General features: G+C 39.4%; 1 protein-coding gene across 10 annotated transcripts in view; it reads left to right on the top strand.

The window, feature by feature from the left end:
• MED13L (mediator complex subunit 13L) overlaps nucleotides 1–25,899 on the top strand; it is a 278,051-nt gene that overhangs the window by 210,342 nt on the left and 41,810 nt on the right. For all 10 annotated transcript variants that reach the window (XR_004974868.1, XM_036353960.1, XM_036353958.1 and 7 more), the window contains 9 exons: nucleotides 2,698–2,843; nucleotides 5,769–5,960; nucleotides 6,342–6,530; nucleotides 10,507–10,672; nucleotides 12,912–13,016; nucleotides 16,431–17,162; nucleotides 18,433–18,658; nucleotides 19,653–19,758; nucleotides 20,074–20,198. Coding sequence is in view for 9 of the 10 variants with exons in the window: in XM_036353960.1 (XP_036209853.1) it covers nucleotides 2,698–2,843; nucleotides 5,769–5,960; nucleotides 6,342–6,530; nucleotides 10,507–10,672; nucleotides 12,912–13,016; nucleotides 16,431–17,162; nucleotides 18,433–18,658; nucleotides 19,653–19,758; nucleotides 20,074–20,198 (1,987 nt within the window). In the remaining variant the exon portion in view is untranslated. The remainder of the gene's footprint in view (nucleotides 1–2,697; nucleotides 2,844–5,768; nucleotides 5,961–6,341; nucleotides 6,531–10,506; nucleotides 10,673–12,911; nucleotides 13,017–16,430; nucleotides 17,163–18,432; nucleotides 18,659–19,652; nucleotides 19,759–20,073; nucleotides 20,199–25,899) is intronic.

The raw sequence follows: 25,899 nt of genomic DNA, 5'->3' as shown, positions 1-25,899 counted from the left end.
AAACTATTGAAATAAAAGACCGTACCCTTTTATGTAATGATGTTTACTTTGAATTTATATTAATTCACACAAACACTCCATCCATGCTTTTGTTCTGGCCCTCCGGTCCAGTTTAAGAACCCATTGTGGCCCTCGAGTCAAAAAGTTTGCCCACCCCTGCTCTAGACCTCCTGAATCAGAACTTCTGGGGGGGCCAGCAATTTGTGCAACAGTTGATTTTACATATGAGGAAACTATCATCAGAAAGGTGTTAGTAACTTAACCAAAAATTATATAATTACTAGAGGTCCAGTGCACGATATTCATGCATGGGTAGGGTCCCTATGCCTGGCTGGTGATCAGGGCCGATTGGGGCCTTCCAGCTGCCAGCGGGGTCTTCCTTCGTTCCGCATCGCCCCCTGGTGGTCAGCGCACATCATAGCGAGCGTTGGAACTCCCAGTCAAACTCCCGAGGGGACACTTTGCATATTAGCCTTTTATATACATAGATTGGTGGCCTCTGTTATATTTCAACTATAACTTGCTGTTTTTCTTATGTTGTTTTAATTTTAAAACATTTTGTTTTTAAAGTTATCAATATAAAAAATAGTTCATTTATTCAATTCCTACTTTTTTCAATTGTGCTTCTCTGCTGTATCTTTTGGGACACAGCAAATTCAAATGAGTACTGTTCTGAAATTTTATCACGATTCTTTAGATTCAGCTGACTTTTTAAAACCAAACTTTAAATTGGCTCCCTGGTATTTTTCACATACAAGTCTCTTTGTTGTCTCAAGAGGTGACCTCTGACTTCTTTTTCAGATTCCTTTCCCATCCTGTCACGCCATTCCTTCTTTAGAATTTCCAAGCTATCTTCTGCTCTTAGCTACTCTACTCCTTGCCACATGCTGTGTCTCTTACCTTTTTCTTTCTCTGTACTACTAAAATCCTATTTTACTGGTTCTTGTCTTCTTGAAGCACTTGGGTCTTTGAGATTGAACAAATCAGTATGCCTTAGCATCCCTATAGCATTTTGTTTTTTCATTCTGTTTCTGTATTCTCCTGGCTTTATTTTATTGATGTGTGTTCATATCAATCTTATTAGCTTATGTGCTCCTTGAGGGCAAGGGCCATGTTGTATTCAGTGTCACTTCAGGCTCCTTGCACCAATCTTTGCACGTACTAGTTGGTGGATAAATGTTGGTTAGCATTGTTCTTATGCACAGTTGAGAATCAGTGGAAAAGAGAATGTATTCTGTACTACCCTCAATATCTACAACCCAGTTGTTTGTGAAATGCTATTGACTACATGGGATCGTAGTTACAATTAAGCATCCATTTTATATCAACCTCTTTCTTGAATTTTACAAATGGACATTTAACCAGATTAACTTATATTTTGATTCTGTTATGTGCCAGGCATAATGTTGTTTGTTGAAGATGACCTGTTTATAGTGTAGTTTTCATACAGAAAGGACAGTGTGTTGTTACTATTTTCTTATTGTAAACTTGAAACATAAAAAGTATGGTATAAAGAGGATGTTTAAATTTTTTTAAATTCTTACAAGATTATAGTTACTGCCTTGTTTACTGTATTGTGCTAAATACCCATATGCCAAGACTAGGTGTTTCTTATTGATGAAACTTCACATCCTAGTAAAACACAAAATGCTCTCAGGTTATCTTAAGATAGTTGCCAAGAAAGAATATAATATATGCTTTGCTGTGTGATGGAGTGGACCTTTTATCATTTTTATTTTAATTTTTCCTTAAAACCTTATAATTTTATACTTTCATAACATTTAATGTTTTGACTGGCACTCACAATACACTTTATAATATTGTAAAGAACTTTTGAAAAGCAAATTTTGGCGATGAATTTTTACACGGTTGCCTGGCGCCTCCAGTGATTTGGTTCATCAGGCACATGTTCTTGTGAGCTGTCTTGAAAAGTGGAGATGTTATGGCTGGCTTAGGGCCAAAGTTAACAACTTTGAAATAATGTGCCACTGTAGTAATTTTGAAATTATTTTTTCCAAGACACATGATTTTTGTGAATTTTTAGCTAATTGTGTGGAAAACAGGGATGTGTTGAATGCTTTAATAAAATTTTGTGATCAGAAGTAAATTGCAAAAATAAATATAATAGATTACCAGCTCATTTAGACACTTGTTTTACCTTGGCAGCTGTATATTAGGAATTTATATATAGTGCTGTCTTTGCTATTTTAAAGTCAACAGTGTTAACCTTACTGTAATGTTGTAAGCTTGTAAGTTTGGTATTATTGTTATTACATACCAAACCTAAGCAAAACTGTTTTGTCATTATCCCTAGACTCAATTAAAAGCCAGTTCAGATACTAGTACTTGAGAAGGTAGAAAAATTTCATTCTTTTTCTGTTCCCAGGAATGTATAAGTCAGCATAGGAGACTTTTTGCAACTGAAACAGGAAGCATTCTTTACAACAGCTTTCAAAATTTCACAATGCTACATAACTAATTTTTCAGACTTATCTGGCAGCTTTAATTTAGTTAGTTGCCAACAAGTTATGGTCATATTGTCCACAATCAACTGGAAATTTATGCTGTTAATATCATTAGAGGCAAGTTTTGCTGAATGGTTGATAAAGTAAAGCTATATCCCATCTGTAGTTCTTGTATCTAGCATTCATTTTATATCAAAATGTAGAGTTGAGTTTCTCATTATTTCTTTTCCAGTGAACATTTGTCCTGTGCTTTCACATTCTTTCTTCATGGGGAAAGTAATGTATGCACAAGTGTGGAGATTGCCCAACACCAGCCAATTTATTTGATCAATGAGGAGCATATACACATGGCTCAGTCTTCACCTGCACCATTTCAAGGTAAGTAAATGGTGATGCCCTGCTCTTCCCCTTCCCCCTCTCCACCTTACTGGCTAGCCAGCCATCTGCCCAGTTAGGTTTTGCAGAATGAGATATTATCTTTAATGGACATTTTAAAGGTAAGCATAAAGGTCAGTTTCTGAAGAAGAAAGACCAACATTTCATAATCCTATATAATAAAAACCTAATATGCTAAGTGTCCGGTCGTCCGGTTGGCCGTTCAACCAATCAAAGTGTAATATGCTAATGATATGCTAAGGTCGCTCAACCACGCGCTATGATGTGCACTGACCACCAGGAGGCAGACGCTCTGACCGGTAGGTTAGCTTGCTGGTGGGGTCCAGCCGATTAGGACTGAGCGAGACATGCCCTGGAGCCCTCCCGCAGTCCCTCCTCGGCTGGTCAATCTCCCGCGACCCTTCTCAGCCCCTATCGTGCACTGGTGGGGTCCCTCGGTCTGGCTTGCATCCTCTTGCAATCCGGGACTCTTCAGGGGATGTCAGAGAACCGGTTTCGGCCCGATCCCACAGGCCAGGACAAGGGACCCCACTGGTGCACGAATTTGTACACTGGGCCTCTAGTTAAATTATAATAGCTTACTAGTTTTTTTGTTGATTTGTTTTTGCTGAAAGTTTATCACATATACAATGTGGTCTTATGTGAAGCTGAGTTGAGAAATAAAATGTAGAGACTTCCTGCAGAAAAAAAGATTAATAAGTATTTGGAAAACATAATCCTTATAAATTAAAGGTTTTTATTGTTTTGTTTGTTCCACTGTTTCAAGAATGCCATCATTTGCAGATAATCACTATTACACTTAGTATTTGAAATTTTAATCAAAATCAAATTTCTAGAGTTATGTAATATATAATTTAATCAGTGACGGTAATAACTTTATTGTTTTCTCTTAATTATAGGCTACATTGATTATAGGCATTTGGTTGTAATTTAATAGACATTCATATTTTTTTTCTGTATTTTTTTAGACATTCATATTTTTATTAATTCTCAGCTTATCACCGAAATATCACCAAAATAACCTCATGTCCCTTTTCTGTAATTGTGCATTCTATATATCTTCGGTTTTGTGTTGGAATTCAGAATTTTCTATGAATAAACTTTAAAATGTTTTAATGTTAGATTGAACCATATGGAAACATCTTTTTTTTTTTTTATCAGTTCAATTTGTCTTTGCTAGAGATGTCTGATTAAAATAGTCTTACTATAGTACACAATATAATTTTTAAAACACTGATATTTTAACAGACATGACTGAAGTATTTTTATTGATATAACCGCTTGTTATATTAGATAAATATGAATATTTATCCTCCATATTATTTATGATTGCCTTTTTGGTTTTCTACAGATGATTCTGATTTAATTTGATAAAAGCATCTGTTTCTTGCCCTAAAGTACTACTTACTTTCCCCCTACCTCCCACTTGCAACGTATTTTATACTATATTCATTATTATTCTGTAATTTGGGGTGTTTTATGTGTGGGCTGCTATACAAAAACAGCCCAATTCTCAGACTGTACACTTGAGAGTTACACATTATGCACATATTATGGATTGTCAAAATTATTTAAATACTATGTTTCCTTGACTGTGAAGGTGCTGAGGACCATCTGACTTCATTCTAGACGTTATCACTCAAAATAAAAGCATTTCTTTATGGTTACAAAAGGAATTACTAGTCATAAGGGAAGGTAACTAACCTAAGTTGATAAGGATACTTTTAGGGATACCAGGTCCCTATAGACCACTTATTTTTAAAATCTTACTGGTTTTTTGCTAATGCTTCAAATCATAGAGAAAACCTTTGTGGGACATTGTCCTGCTTATTTCCCTAGATTAGTGTGAGGAGGTACATTCTTAGGGCAGGTGCTGGCCTATAGATGAACTGTAGTGAACACAATGATATTGATGTAGGAATTTCCTAGAAGTGTTAATATAGGAAAATTGCCCTTGATTAACTGTGTTTAGAGTCAGTAATTTTAGCCCATTTGAATCAGTGAGGAACAGCAGAAAGGCACCAAGAAATATGTGATGTCTACAGCTATTTCTGTCTTGATTGATGTGGTATACCATCCAGCTGTTAAATAAAGCCATCAAAAAGAAAAAGAATACCCCATTTAATAACTATGCTGAGATTTTTTTTTTTTTTTTAATTAGGAGTAAGAAAAAGTGACCTCTTTATCCCAGAAAAGTGTTATTTGGAAGGTTGAAATACTCACCCTGAGGCTAAGAACTGGCTGGATTATACACAGCACTGTGTTAACTACATTTTTGTGTGTAGCTCAGTGAAAGTGACATCAAGGTCAATTACTGAAAGAGAAAGAAGGATTTTAAGTCCTTTACTTTAGTGAAACAAATTTTATTTGGAGTTGTTTTATCAACAGATTTCTAAAACAGTAGAGATATGCCTGAATAATAAAGCATTATATTTTATAGTAGGTAAATTAAGGCTTTTCTGCTAATAGAAGTTTTATTTATGCATAATTTTTTGGTTACCACAGACTTTAGGAAGTATCAAGAACCATAGGAAGAGTGTTCAAGTTCTTGGCAGGTTTTGGGGTTGTATTGAATGGTTTTGTTCTGTGATGGAAGATTCAGTGTTTATGTTGTATAAGCTATTATCAAATTGATAAGTATAAGCTTTAACATACAGATAATTTATATACTGTGTGTCGCTATAGCTTCTGATAGTACTATATCTCCCCCATTTGATTTCCTTCAAAAATTGATGTGAGTTGAGAGGCATAAAATTAAAAACTTTAAAGAATCACACTTTGAAAGGAGTTAGCAAATAAAGAGCAATATACATTAAATGATGCTATACTTTAATCTAAAAATACCACAACAGTTAAGTAGGAATTATTACTGTGATCTGTAATATATGTTTCTCCTCCCTGACTCAGTACTGGTAAGTCCTTATGGATTAAACGGCACGCTAACAGGCCAAGCATACAAGATGTCCGACCCAGCCACCCGTAAGTTGATAGAGGAATGGCAGTATTTCTACCCAATGGTGCTGAAAAAGAAAGAAGAATTGAAAGAAGAGGAGTTGGGATACGACAATGATTTCCCTGTGGCAGTCGAAGTAATTGTTGGTAAGAGAAAATATTTTGCCTGAAGAACTTTATTCTCTCTTCGTCTTCCTTAATTTAAAAAGATAATCACTTAGATTCATCAAAAATAATCTCCATAATTTTCCCATTTTTAAAATTCTCTTGACACAGTGGTTATACTGAATAGTTTTCTTGCCTGAAGCACCAATGGTCCCTGGATTCCAAATGCTATTATTATAATTTTGGAACACATGGTTAAGCAGCTATTAACTTATGGAAGAATGGGACAAATCACTTTTTGCAGGACCTAATGAGTATCCCATGCTCACCAGAGCTTTGACTCTGACCACTGGAATAATAAAGTTGGCAGTCTAGTGTGAACTTTCTCTCAGCCCTGATTCTCTCCTTGCTCTTTCCTTACAGGTGGTGTCCGGATGGTTTATCCTTCAGCTTTTGTTCTGATCTCTCAGAATGACATCCCAGTTCCTCAGAGCATTGCCAGTGCTGGAGGCCATATTTCAGTTGGGCAGCAGGGACTTGGTAGTGTGAAGGACCCAAGTAACTGCGGGATGCCTCTTACCCCGCCCACCTCTCCAGAACAGGCTGCCACAGGTGAGTACAATCCAGGAATGTTCTGGGTAAATGCGATCCCAGAAAATCATCTAGTTCCCTTGCCATAGGACAGGGAGAAAACTCATCTTGAGAAATTCCTGGAGAAAGAGGTAGAAGTAGGGTAACACGGGAATTTTACAAAATGGAAAAGGAAAAATTTAAACAAACAGAATGTATATGCTTCAGAATTTTAGTCTCTGAATTATCCAGTTAAATAATTTAGTTGTTTCTCTTAAGTTCTACACACACATCTGTCCCTTTTAACACATGTGTGTGCATGTACATACATACTGTCAGGAAATAAGATGAAGGCTGCTTCTTTGTTGTAAACAAATGGAAAACACTACATCAGAGAATGGCTGGAACTTTTGCTCAGTTGACTATTGCCAGACAGAGATGTGTCTTAGACAGTTCTTACTCTACTTTGATAAAGTTAGGCCAGCATCCAGGACCTCTGAATAAATGCTTTGCCCTGTCAGTAATCTTTGTCCATTAATGATAAAAATGTTATCCAAAATGTGAAAATCTTGACAAACAGTTTTCCTTCATGGAAAAATTCAGAAATTGTTTAAATTGAGAGGATTTTATCTTTTTGTTGAATAGTATATTTTGTATATTAAATTTTGTGGTAGTTGACTTTCATTGGAAATCTAGTCACTAAAGAAAAGATATTCATCATACTTGAGCTGAAATGAAATTATTTATAGGCATTTAATGTGGACATGTTGGTAGGAACATCAAAATAAAAGTCTCAGCTGCTAAGCTTTGAAAACACTCTCAAGCATGTTCCACACCAACATGGTAATTTTCATGAGGATTAGATATTTCAGTTTCTAGCACACTGCTTGCCACATAGTGGGCCTTCAATAGAAGTTCATGGTTAAACAGTATGTTGGGAAAAGTAGAGATTTTGTGATTGAACACACCTAATTTTAAAGCTTGTCTGTAGCTTTTTAAGTTAGTGACCTTATTTAACTCTTATACTTGTTCTGAACCCCAGCTTCCTTCTCTGTCAAATACTCCATTCTTCTTTTTTAAAAAAAATATATTTTTATTGATTTCAGAGAGGAAGGAAGAGGGAGAGAGAGATGGAAACATCAATGATGAGAGGATATCATTGATTTCTGCCTCCTGCATGCCCCACATAGTGATCGAGCCCACAATCCGGGCATGTGCCCTGACTGGAAATCGAACTGTGACCTCAGGGTTCATAGGTCAACACTCAGCTACTAAGCCACGCCGCTGGGCACAAATACTCCATTCTCTACAAGGTTGTTATATGTATTAGGTATTATACTTGACAGAGTTGCGTAAATAGTTTCACAGTATACGCATGGATTACTCTGATACTGTGTGGGAGACAGAAATGCGCAACATGCGGCCTCTGTTTCTAAGGGCTGTGTAAGTTGCTAAGATGGTGGAAAAATATGCATCTGGCTCTAACTTGGTAGAGCAGAGAGTTTGGATGATTTCTTGTGAAAGGATTTGCTCAAACAATTTTTATTAACTACTTTAAAATGAAAAAAGAAAAACTACTTTTATAGTCTTTCATAATAATCACCACAGAGAAGATACAGTAAGGAAAGATTAGAACTATCAGTATTTTGAAGTTTTAATCACATTTCATATAAAGGTTTGTATTTTTAACAGTTGCACTCGGTAAGTTGTTATCCCTTTTTGTTTTATTTATTTTGCCCAGCATTTAGGGAAATTTATATTCAACTTAAAATTGAAGGCTTACTGTGTGCATAAATAAGGCCTTGACCTCTTATGGATAAGTTCAGAACTCTAAGTGTCATAACTCAAAATTAAGAGGTTTTGTTTATGGTGGGTTTCAGTGTGGAGTTCATGGCTATAGATCTTCCAGCTCCTTCCCCTCTAAATCTCTGAGTGTCATTGTGCTAGGCCCTGGGTCAGTAAGTCCCCTGATGCTTCCTCCCTAAAGCAAGCAAGCAAGCAAAAAACAAAACACAGACAAACACAATGAAATGAAAGTTACTGGAATCTTTGCTGTAAAATGAACTTGTCCAAATGCGTACATCATGATATGTGAGTTACAGCTTAAAACTCTTACTGCTCCATCAGAAAGAGTCCTGCTCAGCCTTGTCGCTCTGCATTGACTAACATTGAGCATTGCCATGGTTTTCTAGATATAGGACGAAATGGGTTACTTTGTCCCTAAAGTGGCCGAGGGTTGCCTAGAGCAGTGGTCAGCAAACTGTGGCTCGCGAGCCACATGTGGCTCTTTGGCCCCTTGAGTGTGGCCACGAAGTTTCAGTCGCACTTTTACGTGCACGCCCGCACGTGGTATTTTGTGGAAGAGCCACACTCAAGGGGCCGCAGTTTGCCAACCACTGGCCTAGAGTAACAGGACCCAGGAGGGCCGTTGGTTTTGGTGAAGTCACTTGTGAATAGGCACATCAGCTTGCCTCTTCTGTTTATATAGACACTTGTAAGAAATAACACTCAGCATGCACTTAACAGCATGGAGTACAAATCCTGTTTAGTTCCATACGAGATATCACCCACATTTTAGCTAAATTGTTAAAAGCTCTTGAAAAACATTTGACTTAACTTTAATCAGAAAAGACTGTGGCTTGTTTTCTGTACCCCTCTCCTTTATTGGTCATAACTTCCTTTAACTCCATGGGCATATGATCTCTTTAGCTATATTGTAGGGTGTTCGGTGGCAAAGACTGAGTTATCTACTTCTGCTGTTTATTTCTTCACTTTGCTTTGTTTTAGAAGAGGCATTTGAAAGTCCATTGTAAGATGGAAATGAATTATTTTGCATCATGAACCAAGTCAGGGAACTTTTAAGATAAAAGGTAGCAATGAAAGACCAAATTCCTTGTCTCCTTTGTCTTATTTGTAATGTAACAGTATTTTTCTGGGGAACAAGAAAGCTTCCATTTCTTAGAATGTAAGCACTTGGGGTTGGTTTCTTTCTTTTTTAAAAAAAATACAGCTGAGCCTAACCATTCAACTCATCATTGTTTTGTTGCATTGATGCCAAGAATATTAGTTTGTGATTTCTTTTTCAGATGAGAATGGAGGTTTCCAGAGTTCTAAAAATAGATTATTTTGGTCAGGATGTTTTGCATCCTATTTCTGTTCAGAGTAAAACCCACAATATATTTATGAAATCAAAAAGATGAAAGTAATTGATATTTAATACTGGAAACTGACTTCAGTATTTGTTTTGTATGAGATAGAAGTAATAAAATACTCATGACATAATCAATAATCACTATTATCAGAAGTCATAATGGTTATAATAGAAAAAAAAGGATGACATGCCACCTATAGTTGGAGAAACAAAGTGTAGTTAGAAACCAGTGAATTTTTAATGTCCTTTTATTAAAATGTTGAGACAACCTCTTTCAATGTTTTAAGTACTACACTTTCATAAATAGTGTCGGACATTAGGACAAGCAGTCCCACACACAAATTTGAAATTTGACCTTGTTAAAAGCTTTGTGCCAGTAAGTTTTTTCTTCTACTAGGGCACTGTGCACAGTTGTTACACAACCATTTAGCTAAACAAGCATAAAGTTCCCTCTACTGTTTTGTTTTGCCTTGAAACTTATTTACTGCATTGGGATTTAAAAATTCAAAACAGTCTATGCATGTTTATGTCTTTGATATTATGATGTATGAACCCTTCTGTGTAAGGTATTTCCAGTCCCCATTTGAGCAGGAATGCCTCTGTGTGGTTATGCTCATGAGGGAGTGTGAGTATGTGAGTATTGATGTGATTAACTATTTTAGGGGAGAACACAAAGAATCATACAAAATGCCAACAACAACAAAAATCTATACTGTCACAAATTTTACTCATAGCTACAGAGAATGTTATTATTGCAAGGGGGCAGGAGCAAAGTTACATGAATGTGAGTCTTAACAATTAAAATGTTTATGTTAAATAAGCTAGCTTTAGAGAAAAATGGCATTGCAACTTACCTGTCTTTTCCAGGTGAGAGTGGAGGTGCTCAGAGTGCTGTCAGTCACTTAGGTGCCCAAGATGGGGGGATGATAACTATGCACAGTCCAAAGAGATCGGGGAAGATTCCTCTAAAACTCCACAATCATATGGTCCATCGAGTCTGGAAGGAATGCATCCTCAACAGAACGCAGTCCAAGTATGTTTTTTTGCATTATGTCTGGATTGTGGTTTAGTAACCATCTCTTTGATTACTATACAAAGAGGGTCAGTCATATTACACTGTTGTGTGACAAAGCCTGAGGGGTCATTAAATAGGTATTTCTTTATTTTGAAAATAATAGTATGGGTAAATTTTTTTTTAAGTTTTTATTGATTTCAGAGAGCAAAGGAGAGAGGGAGAGAGATAGAAACATCAATGATGAGAAAGAATCGTCTATCAGCTGCCTCCTGCACGCCCCTAATGGGGATCAAGTCTGCAACCCAGGCATGTGCCCTAACCCTGAATTGAACCATGACCTCCTGGTTCATAGATTGATGCTCAATCACTGAGCCATGCTGGCCAGGCCATAATAGGATAAAAGTTAATGCAAACATGTTAAAATACAGATGATAACTTGATTTGATTATTCAGGAAATTTTGAAGTTCCTGATACCAATTTCTGAATGTTTCCTATTTACAGAGAGAAATTACCTTCTTTGCCACGTTTTCTATTTTATATTGACCTTATGCTTTAATTGACAATACATTTCTGAACTGAATTAATGACAATTGGAGGGGTGTTTACCAGCCTCTGTGCTTCTGTTTGTTCATTTGGGGAAATTGTATTCTTTTCTTTCCCCTATCCAACTTTCTTACCTTTCTTCTTTTCTTTCTTTCTTTCCTCCCTTCTTTTCTGCCCTCCATTTCTCCCTCCCTTAACATATTTTTGGAAAAGAGGAAGAACTGACTATAAGAGATTACTGTTGATTATTTTAATTGCATGAATAATAATGACAATAATAGTCAATAAATGCTTTTTTACTTATCAGGATTTAGGTAATCATTCTGCTTATTTTCATATCTATTTTGATATGGTTGAGATGTCCACTTTCTTAACAGATGCAAGTAAAAAAATGAACCTTGATTCTGTGGAATAGAATAAATATGGACATTCTTGCCAGTAACTAAGAACTCCATTCATTTAGAAGTCAGTCAGATGTTTCTTAGTGACTACTATGCAGTCTTTATATACAGATTTAAAACTTGTCCTTTGGACCTAGCTTTTAGAAAATTCGATACTATATATTTATTTCTCAATGAATTGGTTCTAGAATAGGCTGCTGAAGAAGATGTAATAAATAAGCTAAAGTAATTGCCATGAAAAATCATATGTCACATTCTAGAATTAAAAAGTTATCTCTAATCATTTAAAAAAAATGATCCTTTCCTTTAGAATAATACTTTCCCTTTTATCTGCAATACCTACCCGTGGTCAGCAAACTGCGGCTCTTTGGCCCCTTGAGTGTGGCTCTTCCTAAGCCTAGGAGTACCCTAATTAAGTTAATAACAGTGTACCTACCTATGTAGTTTAAGTTTAAAAAATTTGGCTCTCAAAAGAAATTTCAACTATTGTCATTGTCATTGATATTTGGCTTTGTTGACTAATGAGTTTGCTGAGCACTGACCTAGACCATTTCCAAGTTAACATTTTCTTTTTCTTTTCCTTTCATTTACCTTTTTTTTCTTTTTTTATTACCACTAACCTTTCATCTCCACCAACTCTAACAGACCGTGTCCCCTCTATCAGCAGCATAGAACAAGGTAGCAAGACACCCAGAAAGGCAGGAGAGGGTGGAGAGCAAGAGAATTCCTTGCAGAGCCATCATCAAAACATTTTGCAGTGTCAGCTATAGCAAAATCAGCAATAAAAAATCTGGCCTACTCTTATTTTCACTATGTAATAATAAGCACCTCCTTTTTGCTACCAATTGTCAGTGACGTGTAGGAAATATTTTTGTTTCTTGTCTTTTGGTTCACATTCCAGGTATGGAGTGGTGTCCTTAATGCTAGCAAATACAGGAGTTGTAAAGGTGACTTCAGCAATCTAACTGAGGGCATATAATTCACAGATTCTGTGAAAAGATAATTTTTTAAAATTTAGGGTATTTCTGCAAAATTTAGGCGGCTTTTTAAAAAGTTATAATGAATAGTGCCAGATAGTGTTTTAATTGCTATGTGTACTGTCCATTTTAAATGTGCATTAAACTTAAATAGATATATTTTGAATCCTGCTTCTTCTGATGCAAAGAACAAGTAGTAGTCCATCTCCCCACCTTGGATTGCTCTGAACTATTATCTGCAGGATACCATTACTATGTAAAATGTGTAAATATTTTTAACATTTTCCCCCCCCAGAGATTATGTTTACACAGCTCACATTTTTAACCCTTTCTAGGAGGAGCCAAGTGTCAACTCCAACTCTTGAAGAAGAGCCTGCTAACAATCCTACTACTTGGGATTTTGTGGATCCAACCCAAAGAGTCAGCTGTTCCTGCTCTAGGTGGGTGGAGAAAAGGCAGAACAGTCGTCTGACCTGTCCTCTCAGACCCCTTCTTCCCCATTGTTTTGTTTTAAATCTTCTTCTTCCAGTAAGTAAGAAAAGGATAGGTCTTTTCTTATATGCAGATGATATCGTTTTATTGTCAGGACTCGAAAAGAGTCCTTTTAGACAACTGGCCCTGATACTCATTTGCTACCACGGATTTCTTAGGGTAGCTGTGTCAAAACTAAAGGCATTTATTTGACAAGACAATCTCTTGCCCTTTAAATGAATTTACTTAACTACTCTTAATTTTAAAGTAGAGATAAATAGTAAACAAGTCAGCTTGAGTTAATAGAATTTGGATTAAATATACATTCTATAGATAATTTGTTTTGTTGTGGGTGCTGGTGTTTTTTGATGACTAAGGCAGATATTTGTAATAAAACCTGCCCAAGGCTAAGATTGTTGCTCATTCATTTAGATATTAGAATAGGAACCCAAATTGTTTTCTGTAGGAAAATTTTGTACTCCTCCTGGATATTTCCTTGACTTACCACTTTCTGTGGTGGTAAAGAATCTTATTGTCATGAGTTTTCATTAGGGTTCTGATTAAGTGTATGTCAGCCTTAACTGCTCCCCCTACCCACCCCTGCTCACTTGACTATTAGAACCTGTGCTGTTGATTATTCACTTAGTGAGTAGTTTTGCTTCCAAAGTATGTATTTTCACATTTGATATTGCTCCATAATTATAGAAAGTTTAGATGAGAAAAAGTGTATTTAGAACATTGCCATTCATTTCTCTAGTTTAATGGGATTCTTAGTGTGACATAAATTGAATTGGCTTATTGGCTTTGGGAGGAAGGGGTGTGCTTGTGTGTGTGTGTGTGTGTGTGTGTGTGTGTGTGTACACTTACACAACAATTTTGACACCTGCCTGATTCCCCTTAAGTTGATCCCCTTTTATCAAGCTCTGCCTTGTTAGTCAGCTTTCTGATGAGAGATACTCTAAGTATTAGCCTAATGAAACCCATGATTGATTTTTCAAGAAGGATGTTTTTTAAGAAGTTATTGGCTCATCAAGGGACCTCTCTGTGAGCATGTGAGAAGCTCTAGTCTTAGGATAGGTGTGGTATACCAGTTGAATACTTTTGTCTCTAGACCATTGTGAATTGTGTGACATAAAGTATTTTCCTAACATTGGTTTTTAAACAGCTCATAACCCAGGTTTAGTTCACCTTTAGAAAGTATGGAGGCCGTAAATTTTAGTATATTTAACTTTATTAGTTCCTTCATCTTATTTTATTTATTTTTTTTTTTGCTATTTTCCTTACGCTAGATTTCTTTCACTATAAAAAATAACCCTTTTACTGATTTATATCATATTTTTATTTACTACCTTGAATTATTTTTACCTGAAGTTCAAATAAACAAATAACACTTTTCTTTTTGTCCTCTGAAGTTACTGTTATATTTCCTCACAAAAACCTCGAATACCTCAGGTCTTTCTTAAAGTTATGCATTGCAGCCCATTGATTTCCAAATATTTATTTACAGACCTGGCTTCTCACATGTACTTTAGTCTTATATTTTTTGGGGGTGCCATTTATATTCTTAATATTGACATGTCTGTTTTCTCCAAAATCAGGTACCCTATTGTCATTTTTATCACAATTTCCTCTTCTTAGTCTAGAAACTTCATTTATTTATTTTTCTTTATTTTCTAGATCAGTTTTATCATTGCATTTTATAATGACTTTCTTTGAAATGTGTATTGTAATGTCATTCTACTTTCCTCATTCTTTTAGCCTCCATGTGTTTCAACACTGTTTGGCCCTGCCTCTGGTTCCTTCCCACCACTGGACCACTCATATAGTTAGCCTTCTGAGGCTGATCTTCCTGTTGCCTGCTTCAGTGAGGTCCCTTTCTGTTCAGAAATTTGCAATACTTGTCTGTTACTTACTGGCATATTCCTAATTCTAACCATTTCACAATGTAGCTGAGTCATTAAATATAATTGAAAAAATTTGACTTTATAAGATTATCCACTTTGCAAAAAGCCCTTACTTTGAAGAGGCTACTATAAAATATCTATCAAAGGACTGATGTGGTTAAATGCTCTCTGAGAAAATCCAAATCAAGAAGTTTTAGTAAAAGACTTTCGGTTTTAAAATAAGCACCCTTAGAAGATATCACTGAGATATTCTCAGATGAGACATTCATCTCTTACTATAGTACTGTGCCCTTGGGACTCAAAGCCACAGGTTTTACCTTATCGATAATCGCTTTATGGTTAGACGACCTTCTTCAAAGTCAGGATTTTTGTTTGTTTTTTTAGAGGAGCAAAGACTTTGGCAAGAGTGTTTTCAGATTATCTACTGCAGGATTACCAGACCCATTATGGGATGGCCTACTCCTCACTCTGTTTAATGGCCTTATGGGGCAGGGTGGCCATCCTGCTGTCCCACTAAACAATCCCATTATGCCACACAAATCCGTTTTACTGCCCACTTGGGCATCATTGAGTGCAATGCAGCAGTAATTTAATGCCACCCTGGTGGCCTCAGAGAGTTACTGGAGAGCTTACATTTTTCCCTGGGAGGGATTTATATATTGGGAGGAACTGGCCGACCTGCTATATAACTTGGTTGCACAGATTAAACCTTGCCATCATCTAGGGTTCTTCCTGAGCGTTTTCTCAGCCATATTGCCAGGAAGAGTGTGAGCAGACTTGCTGTTCCTGCCTCAATACTTCATGTGCACTTGGATATGTGTTCACTCACAACAACTTTTTTACTTCTATCTCATGCTAACCTATGTAAGATCCCAAGTTGTCTTTTTCCCTTATTTCTTAGATAATGGTGTCATATAAGGTTTCAGGTATGTTTAGGCTATTAGGTGTTAGAATTCACCCTTATTATCTTAGTGTCACATTTTGGGAGAGAGTAGCATACTTATTTTATTCCTGATTTACAACACTACAAGCCATTATAAATCATTCTATATTGGAGTTAGTAAAGTGCTGTGAAATACAAATTAGAAGTTTTGTTTTGGCAGATGATCTCAAAACTCTTGACTTTAAGATGGAGTATGAATAGATTATCTGAGACCCTCACCAAATTGGAAAGTTTTGGAGATTTTTTTCAAATCAGTAATTTTGTAGGGTTTAGCAGTGTATGAGTTTATGATTCATAATTCCATCTCTTATCGTCTTAACTTGTATGTGGTTGATTTATTGCTTTTCATCAGGGTGTTTGCAGTTTTTAGTCATTAAAAATATAATTAACACCTAGAGTCTTTTTTGGTGTATTAGTGCATCTGCTGAGTACTTAACAAGACATAACCTCATCAGAGGCATCTCTTTTGTAATGTTATAACGATGCAGTCATTCTCATCTGTGTATTTGTTGACATTGTTTTAATTCTCATTTCAGGCATAAACTTTTAAAACGTTGTGCCGTAGGAACCAACCGACCTCCCACAATATCTCAACCAGGGTTCAATGCAGGACCATCATCATCTTCATCTTTACCACCTCCTGCTTCTTCTAAGCACAAAACAACAGAAAGACAGGAAAAGGGAGACAAGTTGCAAAAGAGACCCTTGATACCATTTCACCATAGGCCCTCTGTGGCCGAAGAGTTATGCATGGAACAGGATACACCAGGGCAGAAGCTAGGGTTGGCAGGGATAGACTCCTCCTTAGAGGTGTCCAGCAGTAGGAAGTATGATAAGCAAATGGCCGTGCCTTCCAGAAACACAAGCAAGCAAATGAATCTGAATCCTATGGATTCACCTCATTCCCCTATTTCCCCTCTGCCACCAACACTCAGCCCTCAGCCGCGAGGTCAGGAAACGGAGAGTCTGGACCCACCATCTGTCCCTGTGAATCCAGCTCTCTATGGAAATGGGCTGGAACTCCAGCAGTTGTCTACTCTGGATGACAGAACTGTCCTCGTAGGCCAAAGACTGCCTCTGATGGCAGAGGTCAGCGAGACAGCCTTATATTGTGGGATTAGGCACTCAAACCCGGAGTCATCAGATAAGTGGTGGCATAGTTTTTGTCTCCCACCCATTGATGATGTTGAGTTCCGGCCTCCAGAGCTTCAGGGTGAGAGGTGTGATGCCAAAATGGAGGTAAACTCAGAGAGCACTGCATTGCAAAGGTAAGGCGACTCTCCGCACTATCCACCTGATCACCCCCTAAATGAGGGCAAAGGCCATAGAACCCATGAATCGGGTTTTCCTCCTCACCTCTCCCTGCAGACTTTCAGATCCAAAATGAAAGAGGCTTTGCTTCATCATTTTAGACTCTGCATTTGGAAAATGTTTAAAAGTCAAATGCTTCATCATTTGTGAGGTTTAACACACATGTCACTATGTAAACATGCTGGCATATAAAGGTCTCATTGTGGCATTTAATGTACTAGCATTACATTTAATGTACTTTGTTTTGGTCCTGCTACTAATCAAAGAATACAGCTTTATGAGACTTTCCTTACTATGGTCAGTACCTTCTTGTTTCTTGACACTTTATAAAAACTCCTCACTCAAGGATATTTTGTTTGTTTGTTTTTTAAAATATATTTTTATTGATTTCAGAGAGGGAGAGAGAGAAACATCAATGATGAGAGAATCATTGATCAGCTGCCTCTTGCACGCCCCCTACTGGGGATTGAGCCCACAACCCGGGCATGTGCCCTTGACCAGAATCGAACCCAGGACCCTTCAGTCCGTGGGCCGACCCTCTATCCACTGAGCCAAACTGGTTCGGGTAGGATATGTTTTTATTGATTTTTTGAGAGAAAAAACATCGATGTGAGAGAGAAACTTTGACCGATTGCGTCTCGTACATATTCCAACTGCAGCCTGGGTATGTGCTCTGACCGGGAAAAGAACCTGCCACCATTTGGTGTACAGGACAACGCTCCAACCAACTGAGCCACCTGGCCAGGGCTCTTGACACTTTTAAGAAAGGATTTGTATGTATTTGGTTATGTATCACGTGTCCAGTAATAATGCTTAACATTTCTAGTGTTTTTGAGCTATCCTTAATTCTTAACAGTTTACACAGATTATCTCACTTAATCTTCATGTCACTACCTTAACTTCATAGATGAGAAAGAAACTAGGGTCATGCAGTTAGTAAATGACACACTTGAAATTTGAACCTAGACAGTCTGTTATGAGCCCATCTGTGCTCTTAAGTGGAACCCATGGAATCAGAGACAACAATATATATTCCTCACAGAGGCTACTAAGTTTTATTTAATTGTGAATACAGTCACTAGAAGAAATTCACTATGTAAATGAATTATTTTTAAGTTCAGTTTAAGCTTTACAAATGCTTTAAGTCATAAATGCTTTTCTTTTAAAAACATCATTCTTTTTACTTTATCTTGCCTAGCCTAAAATGTCATTTATTTTCCCTTTTAGACTCTTAGCACAACCTAATAAACGGTTTAAAATCTGGCACGACAAGCAGCCCCAGATGCAGCCACTCCACTTCCTTGACCCATTGCCTCTCTCACAACAACCTGGAGACAGTTTGGGAGAAGTCAATGACCCATATACCTTTGAGGACGGTGACATAAAATACATCTTTACAGCAAACAAGAAATGCAAACAAGGGACGGAAAAAGATTCCCTGAAAAAGAATAAGGTACCATTTAACATGGAGAGAGGTCCATGTGGTGTGGGTTTTGATCTATGTCAGCACAGCATGTGTGGGAGAACTGTTGAGGCAGAATGTTTGAGATAGCCGTGCCTGACTGCTCTGTCCCCATACTCATGCTCTTGGTACTATCGTATGAACAGCGTATCGTTCCCTTTTATGTCATGGCTCACCTTTGTTGAAAAGTCAGCCGAACATAAATGAAGCCTCATATTTTCCAGGCTATAGCTTGTACAGCGCATGTTTCCTCTCATATGCTAATTCTTGTTGGCCTATGCTCCCTCCTTATTTCTTTTAATTATGATTCCAAAATACCCAAAATGTAAAGAAAAAATGTTAACAGTATCTACTGTTTATTACGCGCTTACTGTGACTACTGTGCCAAGCGCTTTAACTATATCTCTTCTGAATTAATATTAACATCACTCTTTGACCATGTCAGTATTGATTATACTGTTTCATTGTCACAAAAATGAGTACTGGGTGTATCAGCTGTCTTCAGCCTTAAATGTTAAAACATTGTAAAATGCTAGACCATTTAAAGAGGTATTCTTGAGCATAGAGGAAGTAAGGCAATTAAAGGAGGCCAGTATAATTCAGGGGACTGCTTGTTAGATTCCTTACAGAGATGTATCCAGTTCTAGAAAGCTTGAACCATAATTCAGCATCCAAAATTTATTAAAGGCAGCTTGTAACACCATGGCAGGTCTGTAATCAAATGCCACCAGTACCATTTAGGCATAAAACCCTGATTGACTCAGAATACTCCATAGGATTGAGAGGAAAGTGTGGGAGTTTTGGTTCTGTTTAAATTCAGGGGAAAGGACATACCTTTTATTTCTTTTGGTTGCATAGACCATGGTTTATCATACTTGTGCTCATAACAAGTTCCATTCTACCCTCTAATTCTTTGTGTTCTCCCTCATATTCCACACTTTGGGTTGGTGTTCATGTGTTTTGTTTGGCTGAATTTATTATACAGTCAGAGGATGGATTTGGTACCAAGGATGTCACTACACCAGGTCATTCCACGCCGGTGCCTGATGGGAAAAATGCCATGTCTATTTTCAGTTCTGCTACTAAAACAGGTGTGTACAATGATTATTTGCCTCACTTGGATTGTTGCTAAAATAAAATGCGAGGGAGATGCTTCTCGATTTCAAATTATATTCTTATAGTAATAGCAATAATTTGATCTCATCTTTAATATATTTTTCATAGTTTGTTTTTCAGTTCCTTTCAAAACTGATAAACATATAAGGAAATAATTGTCTCTAAATTTAACTGAAAACATAGGGAAAAATTCACAGGCAGGTGTTGCTCATTGAGATCCATGTCCTCTCCTCATTTCTTCTTCCTTAATGAAGATGCTCATTCTGTTTATTTTGTCTCCTTTCCCATAGATGTCCGGCAAGATAATGCTGCTGGCAGAGCTGGCTCCAGTAGCCTTACGCAGGTGACAGATTTGGCACCTTCCCTGCATGACTTAGACAACATCTTTGATAATTCTGATGACGACGAACTTGGGGTGAGTCTGCCATAGCTACACAAACAAAAATTTCCCTAAATGGAAGGCTTTATGTTGGTGTCTCAGTATTTCTTTATAGTTGGCCTGCTGAACTTGGGGGTTTTTAGTTCAGGTTCTTGAATGTTCTTAAAAAATACTTGTGTACTTTGAAAGGTTTCGAAAAGTTACTAGTCTATAACATTCCTTGGGTTTGCTTGTTGATGGCTTTTTTTCATTAATGTTATTCCTGGTGTAAATACTAAAATCTTTACATTTGTTTTTTAAAATCCTTTGAAATATCATAAGACTAATAAAGTATTACGTAGTCCCTTTAGCTCTACATTTTGAGAGATCCACAAGAATAGTCTATACTTTTTAAGATGATGGCATCATAGTAGGGAAGTAGAATTTATGCACATGGAAGTTTAATAATACCAGGCATTATGTAATTAAAGTGACAGATAAGAATTACAATTCTTTGGAGAACAGCTGACTTGAGTCAGGAAGTTTGTGTCCTTGTCCTCCAAACCAGCTCTGTGTGTTCGGGCAAATAGAAATGCTGTTATTTCTGGGGTGCCTAGAGATTAGTAAGGTAGGCTTGCTCTTCAAGGAAATCAGTTTATTATTCTTCCATTCATGTATTTATCTTTCTTCCCATCCGTGTATTTTACATATTTGTTAATCATTTGAAGATTAGTTCCCTTGTGTTAGCAACTCGAGGTTACAAATATTATTAACTTACCATCCTTATACTTGAAACACCCACAGACTTCAGGAGAAATAGCGTATAAATAAAATTAAAATTGTATTTATGGCTATGAGAGGAGTAATTAACCCAAATCTAAAGATGCTGGACATTCAAGTACAAAGTGACAAGCAATCAGTGTTTTACTGAAGGATTGATGGTTAAGTAGGAATCAAATTTCTAAAGCCCTTTCTCACTTTAAAATAAAATGTATCTGATTAACAGATATTATACACCATCTATATGTATAAAAGCCTAAGCGACCGTTATGGTGGAACAACCAGAACAACTGGTTGCTATGACACGCACTGAGCAGGCAAGCAGGCAGGCGAGAGTTTAGTGGCGAGTGGTCCTGGATTGTGAGAGGGATGTCTGGCTGCAGGGATTGGGCCTAAACCAACAGTTGGACATCCCCAGAGGGGTCCTGGATTGCGAGAGGGCGCAGGCTGGGCTGAGGGACTCCCCTCTCCACTGCACGAATTCCATGCACTGGGCCTCTAGTTAGTATTATAAGTACTTTTAAGATTATCCTATCTAATAAAAGAGAAACATGGTAATTAGCCGTACATCCGCTACCCTTCCCATTGGATAACTAGTGGCCCGGTGCACAAAATTCGTGCATGGGGGAGGGTGTGTTCCTCAGCCTGGCCTGCACCCTCTCCAATTTGGGACCCCTCAAAAAATGTCCTGCCAGTTTACAGGGATTGGGCCTAAACCAGTAGTTGGACATCCCTCTCATAATCCGGGACTGCTGGCTCCTAACCACTCACCTGCCTGCCTGCCTGCCTGATTGCCTCTAACCACTCTGCCTGCTGGCCTGTTCGCCCCCAACTGCCCTCCCCCCCCACTGCTGGCCTGCTTACCCCCAATGGCCCCATCCCCCACCAGCCTGATCACCCACAACTGCCCTCCCCTCTTGGCCTCTAACCACCTCTACCTCAGCCCCACCACCATGGCTTTGTCCAGAAGAACATCTGGAAGGTCTCCTGGAAGGTCTCCCAGTCTAATTAGCATATTACTCTTTTATTAGTATAGATATATTTGTCTGTAAATATGGTTATGATTGCAGATATGAGTAGGACCAGGTAAAACTTTATAGAATGGGCCTTTTATTACAGATGGTGTGCCATGTATGCATTTTTTCTAAAGAAGTAAAAATTACTTTAAAAAGTGTTTCAGGAAGACTTTGAGAAATTTACAGTATCTGCTTTTCTTCCAAGAAAGTTGTCACTTTTATGCCAGAGTGAGAATTATTTGTATGCTTTGTATGTCAGCATTGGGCCACTGTGACTGGGGGGCACTTAGCTTGACTTGAGGGTAATTATCTTGCTCACTGGCTGGGAGGGAGGGTGTGTGGCAGAGGAGATAAATACTGGGTTCTGGATTATTCATAGATTGCTGACTTTCTGGATTGATTGTGCAAGCCCCTCCTTTTATTGATGTCCACCTTCTGTTGACAGACAGCTACCCTGGGAGAGAAATGAGATGAAACTCTCTTTCTTGTCATTGTAAAAAGCATTTGAATTCCTAAGGTGTGATAAGACCACCCAGCCATCCACAGTCAAGGCACACATTTTCATGGAGGATGTTCCCACTCTTGAATAAATTAAAACAAATTTTTTCTTTTAATTTAAAGTTTCTTCTATAACTGGTTTCTTGTTACTTAAAAGCTAGTTTTTTTTTGAAACTGCTTCCAAAGCTTTTCAAGCTGTATATGTCCTTGGAATGAATTTATAAATAAGAATTGAGCCCGGCGGGTGTGACTCAGTGGTTTAGCATCAACCTATGAACCAGGAAGTCACAGTTTGATTCCTGGTCAGGCCACATGCCCAGGTTTTGGCCTGATCCCCAGTACGGGGTGTGTAGGAGGCAGCCGATCAATGATTCTCTCTCATCATTGATGTTTCTGTCTCTCTCCCTCTCCCTTCCTCTCTGAATCAGTAAGAATATATTTTAAAGAGAGAGAGAGAGAGAAAGAGAGAGAGAGAGAGAGAGAGAAGAGTGTATATGTTTGTAAATAAGAAAACATGTATTTGATGCTCTTAGAAAGTCTTATTTTCTTTCATTATAACTTGTGCAGTATAGGGAACTCCATAGATTCTCTCAATTTGAAGAAAGTTAGAGGGAGAGGTACTAATTCAGAGTTCCTTGGGAAAATGTATCACTTATATATATATATATATTTTTTAAATATATATATATATATTTTTTTTTAAAAATATTCAGAAAATATATTTGGATCTAAACATCGTCTATAATTTTAACCCTAAAATATCAAGTTAAATATTTTAAAAATGGTTGGGATGTTTGTTTTTTTTAAATAAGTTAGGTTACTGGAGTTCTACATGTTACTGGATCACCTGGGATAATTTTCTGATTGGAAAATTAAGAATTATAGTCAGAGGAAAGGACATTAGAATTTTAAAAGAACATATTCAATTTACTTTAGAAGCCGAACCTATCTTATCATGTGACTTGTTTATATGTCTGTTAAACTATATTATCACATAAGCATTGCTGCTATTGGGACAAACAGTGACAGTTGATTCGGGTCATTTGAATGTCCACTGTCTGTTTTAATTTGTCTGTTCCTTTTGACTCTGTCATATGCCCAATCTTCAGTGGAAGTCATGAGAACCTATTATTTTTGCCTGCTCCCTCCTTTACGTTGGAAATATTCTTTTTTACCCAGAGGGACCTTAACTTTGATGTAAGGGATTGTTTCCATTGCCAACTTTTTTCTTCCTTGCCAAGTAAGAGAGCTGTTGTGAACTCTTCAGTGATGCCTTCCCCAGGATATTTGCAGATGTGGTTGGGAAAAGTCATTTCATCCCCGACCTTTGCATGTTAGGTGCTAGGGTGCCCGGGTGCCGCCTGGCCTGCGCCCAGGCTCTCCCGCCCTCCGCCCAGGCTCTCCCGCCCTCCGATCGCCATGGCAATCTCAGGGCCGCAGAGTTTTATTTGTTTCAGAGGAGTATAAATTATTTAAGAATTAAAGCTATGTGCACACAGCCAAAAAAAAAAATCGGCTCTACCAGTCCCACCTGTCCTGGTAGGGACTGACAGCAAAGCCCCTCTCCATCCCGAGCCCTCCAGCCCCATGCAGATGGAGCCCCCCAGGCGAGAGCCGAGCAGCGTGGACCTGAGGGCTGTGCACCTGTAGCGACTGCAGAGGGAGAGAGGCAGGCAGGAGCAGCAAGCCAAGGAGGGCCCACGGCCGCAGGCCCGGGGCTGCGGAAGTTGCCAGAAAAGAAAAAGAAAGATGCAAAAGGACCCCGGCCCTGGATCTGCCCTCCACGGAGGACTTCGATGCCCTGGTCTCGGCCGCCATGAAGCAGCGACATGACTCTGGGCCAGCTCTGCCCACACTGCAGCCACCGCTACTGCCTCAGCCACTGCCAGCCCAGAATCCATGGCTGTGGGGAGAGGGCCCGCACCCACACCCCACAGAAAATCAGCCGGGAGGCAGTGCTGTACGCAGGCAGTGGGGCCAAGGACGGGTCCCTGGACCCCGCCAAGAGGGCCCAGCTGCAGAGGAGCCTGGATAAGAAGCTGGGCGAGCTAAGCAGCCAGAGGAGGAGCAAAAGGAGGGAGAAGGAGATGTGAGCCGGCCCTCACACCCTCCGGCCTTGTCTTTGCAAATGCGGTGGGGGCAAGCGGCCCTCCCTGGTGCTTTCTGTGCCTTATAGCTGCTCCGGTGACATGACCAGGGTTGCATGAGCAAGCCAGGGGCCTCTGGGAGGGGGTGGGTCCTTGGGCCCAGCGTGCCCTGCCTTGCGCTGGGGTGGGCGGGGGCTGCAGTGGCTGTTCCCTGGACCTTCCTGGGGAGAGCCGCCCCAGGTCTCAGTTTTGCTGGCACCAGGGCCCCCTGGGGCTCTCCGAGGTCCCTCACCAACTGCTTTAAGAGAACCTTTAAGAGAGGTTCCTGGAGTCCGGGTTGCCGCCTGTCCTGCGCCCCGCCCTCCTGCCCTCCGATCACCATGATGGGGGTCCGGGGTTGATGCCTGGTCTGCGCTCCGGCCCTCCTGCCCTCCGATTGCCATGGCGGGGGTCCGGGGTTGCTGCCTGGCCTGCGCCCGGCCCTCCCGCCCTTCCATTGCCATGGTGGGGGTCCCGGGTTGATGCCTGGCCTGCGCTCCGGCCCTTCCGCCCTCCGATCACCATGGCGGGGGTCCGGGGTTGCTGCCTGGCCTGCAACTGGCCCTCCCGCCCTTCGATTGCCACGGTGGGGGTCCGGGGTTGATGCCTGGCCTGCGCTCCGGCCCTCCCACCCTCCAATCGCCACGGTGATCGCCAGATGCAGGCCAGCCAGCAACCCCGGTCCCCGGGGTCCGGGGTTGCTACCTTGCCTGCAACACCGCCCTCCCACCCTCTGATCGCCATGGCGATCGAGGGACGTAGGCCCTCCCGCCCTTCGATTGCCATGGCGGGGGTCCGGGATTGCTGCCTAGCCTGCGCCCCAGCCCACCCGCCCTCTGATCGCCATGGTGATCAGGGCCGCAGGCCAGCGGGGCAACCCCAGCTTTCCGATGGCGATCACTGGCTGGGGGGTGGGGAAAGGCGGCCTTTGCCCACCCCCCAACTCTTGCCTGCTGCCTGGGTTACCATTCACCATTCTTCAGTCCTTCCCCTTTAGTCTCTCATCGCGAGTATGCAAATTAACTGCCATCTTTGTTGGCGATTACTGACATCTTGGCTGGCAATTAATTTGCATATCTCACTGATTAGCCAGTGGGAAGGGTAGCAGTTGTACGGCTAATTACCATGTTTCTCTTTTATTAGATAGGATCAGGGCGATATGCAAATTAACTGCCAGCCAAGATGGCGGCCGGCAGCCAGGCTACTGACACAAACAGGAGGCTTGCTTGATTCAGTGACGGAGGACTCCAATGTTCCCCGCCTGCCGCTGCTGGGCTCTGAGCTCCTAAGAAACATTGTTACAAATATAGAAGCTAAACAAAACCCCAGAAACCTGTT

This window comes from Myotis myotis, unplaced genomic scaffold (genome assembly GCF_014108235.1).
Source record: "Myotis myotis isolate mMyoMyo1 unplaced genomic scaffold, mMyoMyo1.p scaffold_m19_p_20, whole genome shotgun sequence".
NCBI classification, from domain to species: Eukaryota; Metazoa; Chordata; class Mammalia; order Chiroptera; family Vespertilionidae; genus Myotis; species Myotis myotis.
The sequence above is the reverse complement of the archived record's forward strand: the minus strand, read 5'-3'. Positions and strand labels throughout refer to the sequence as shown.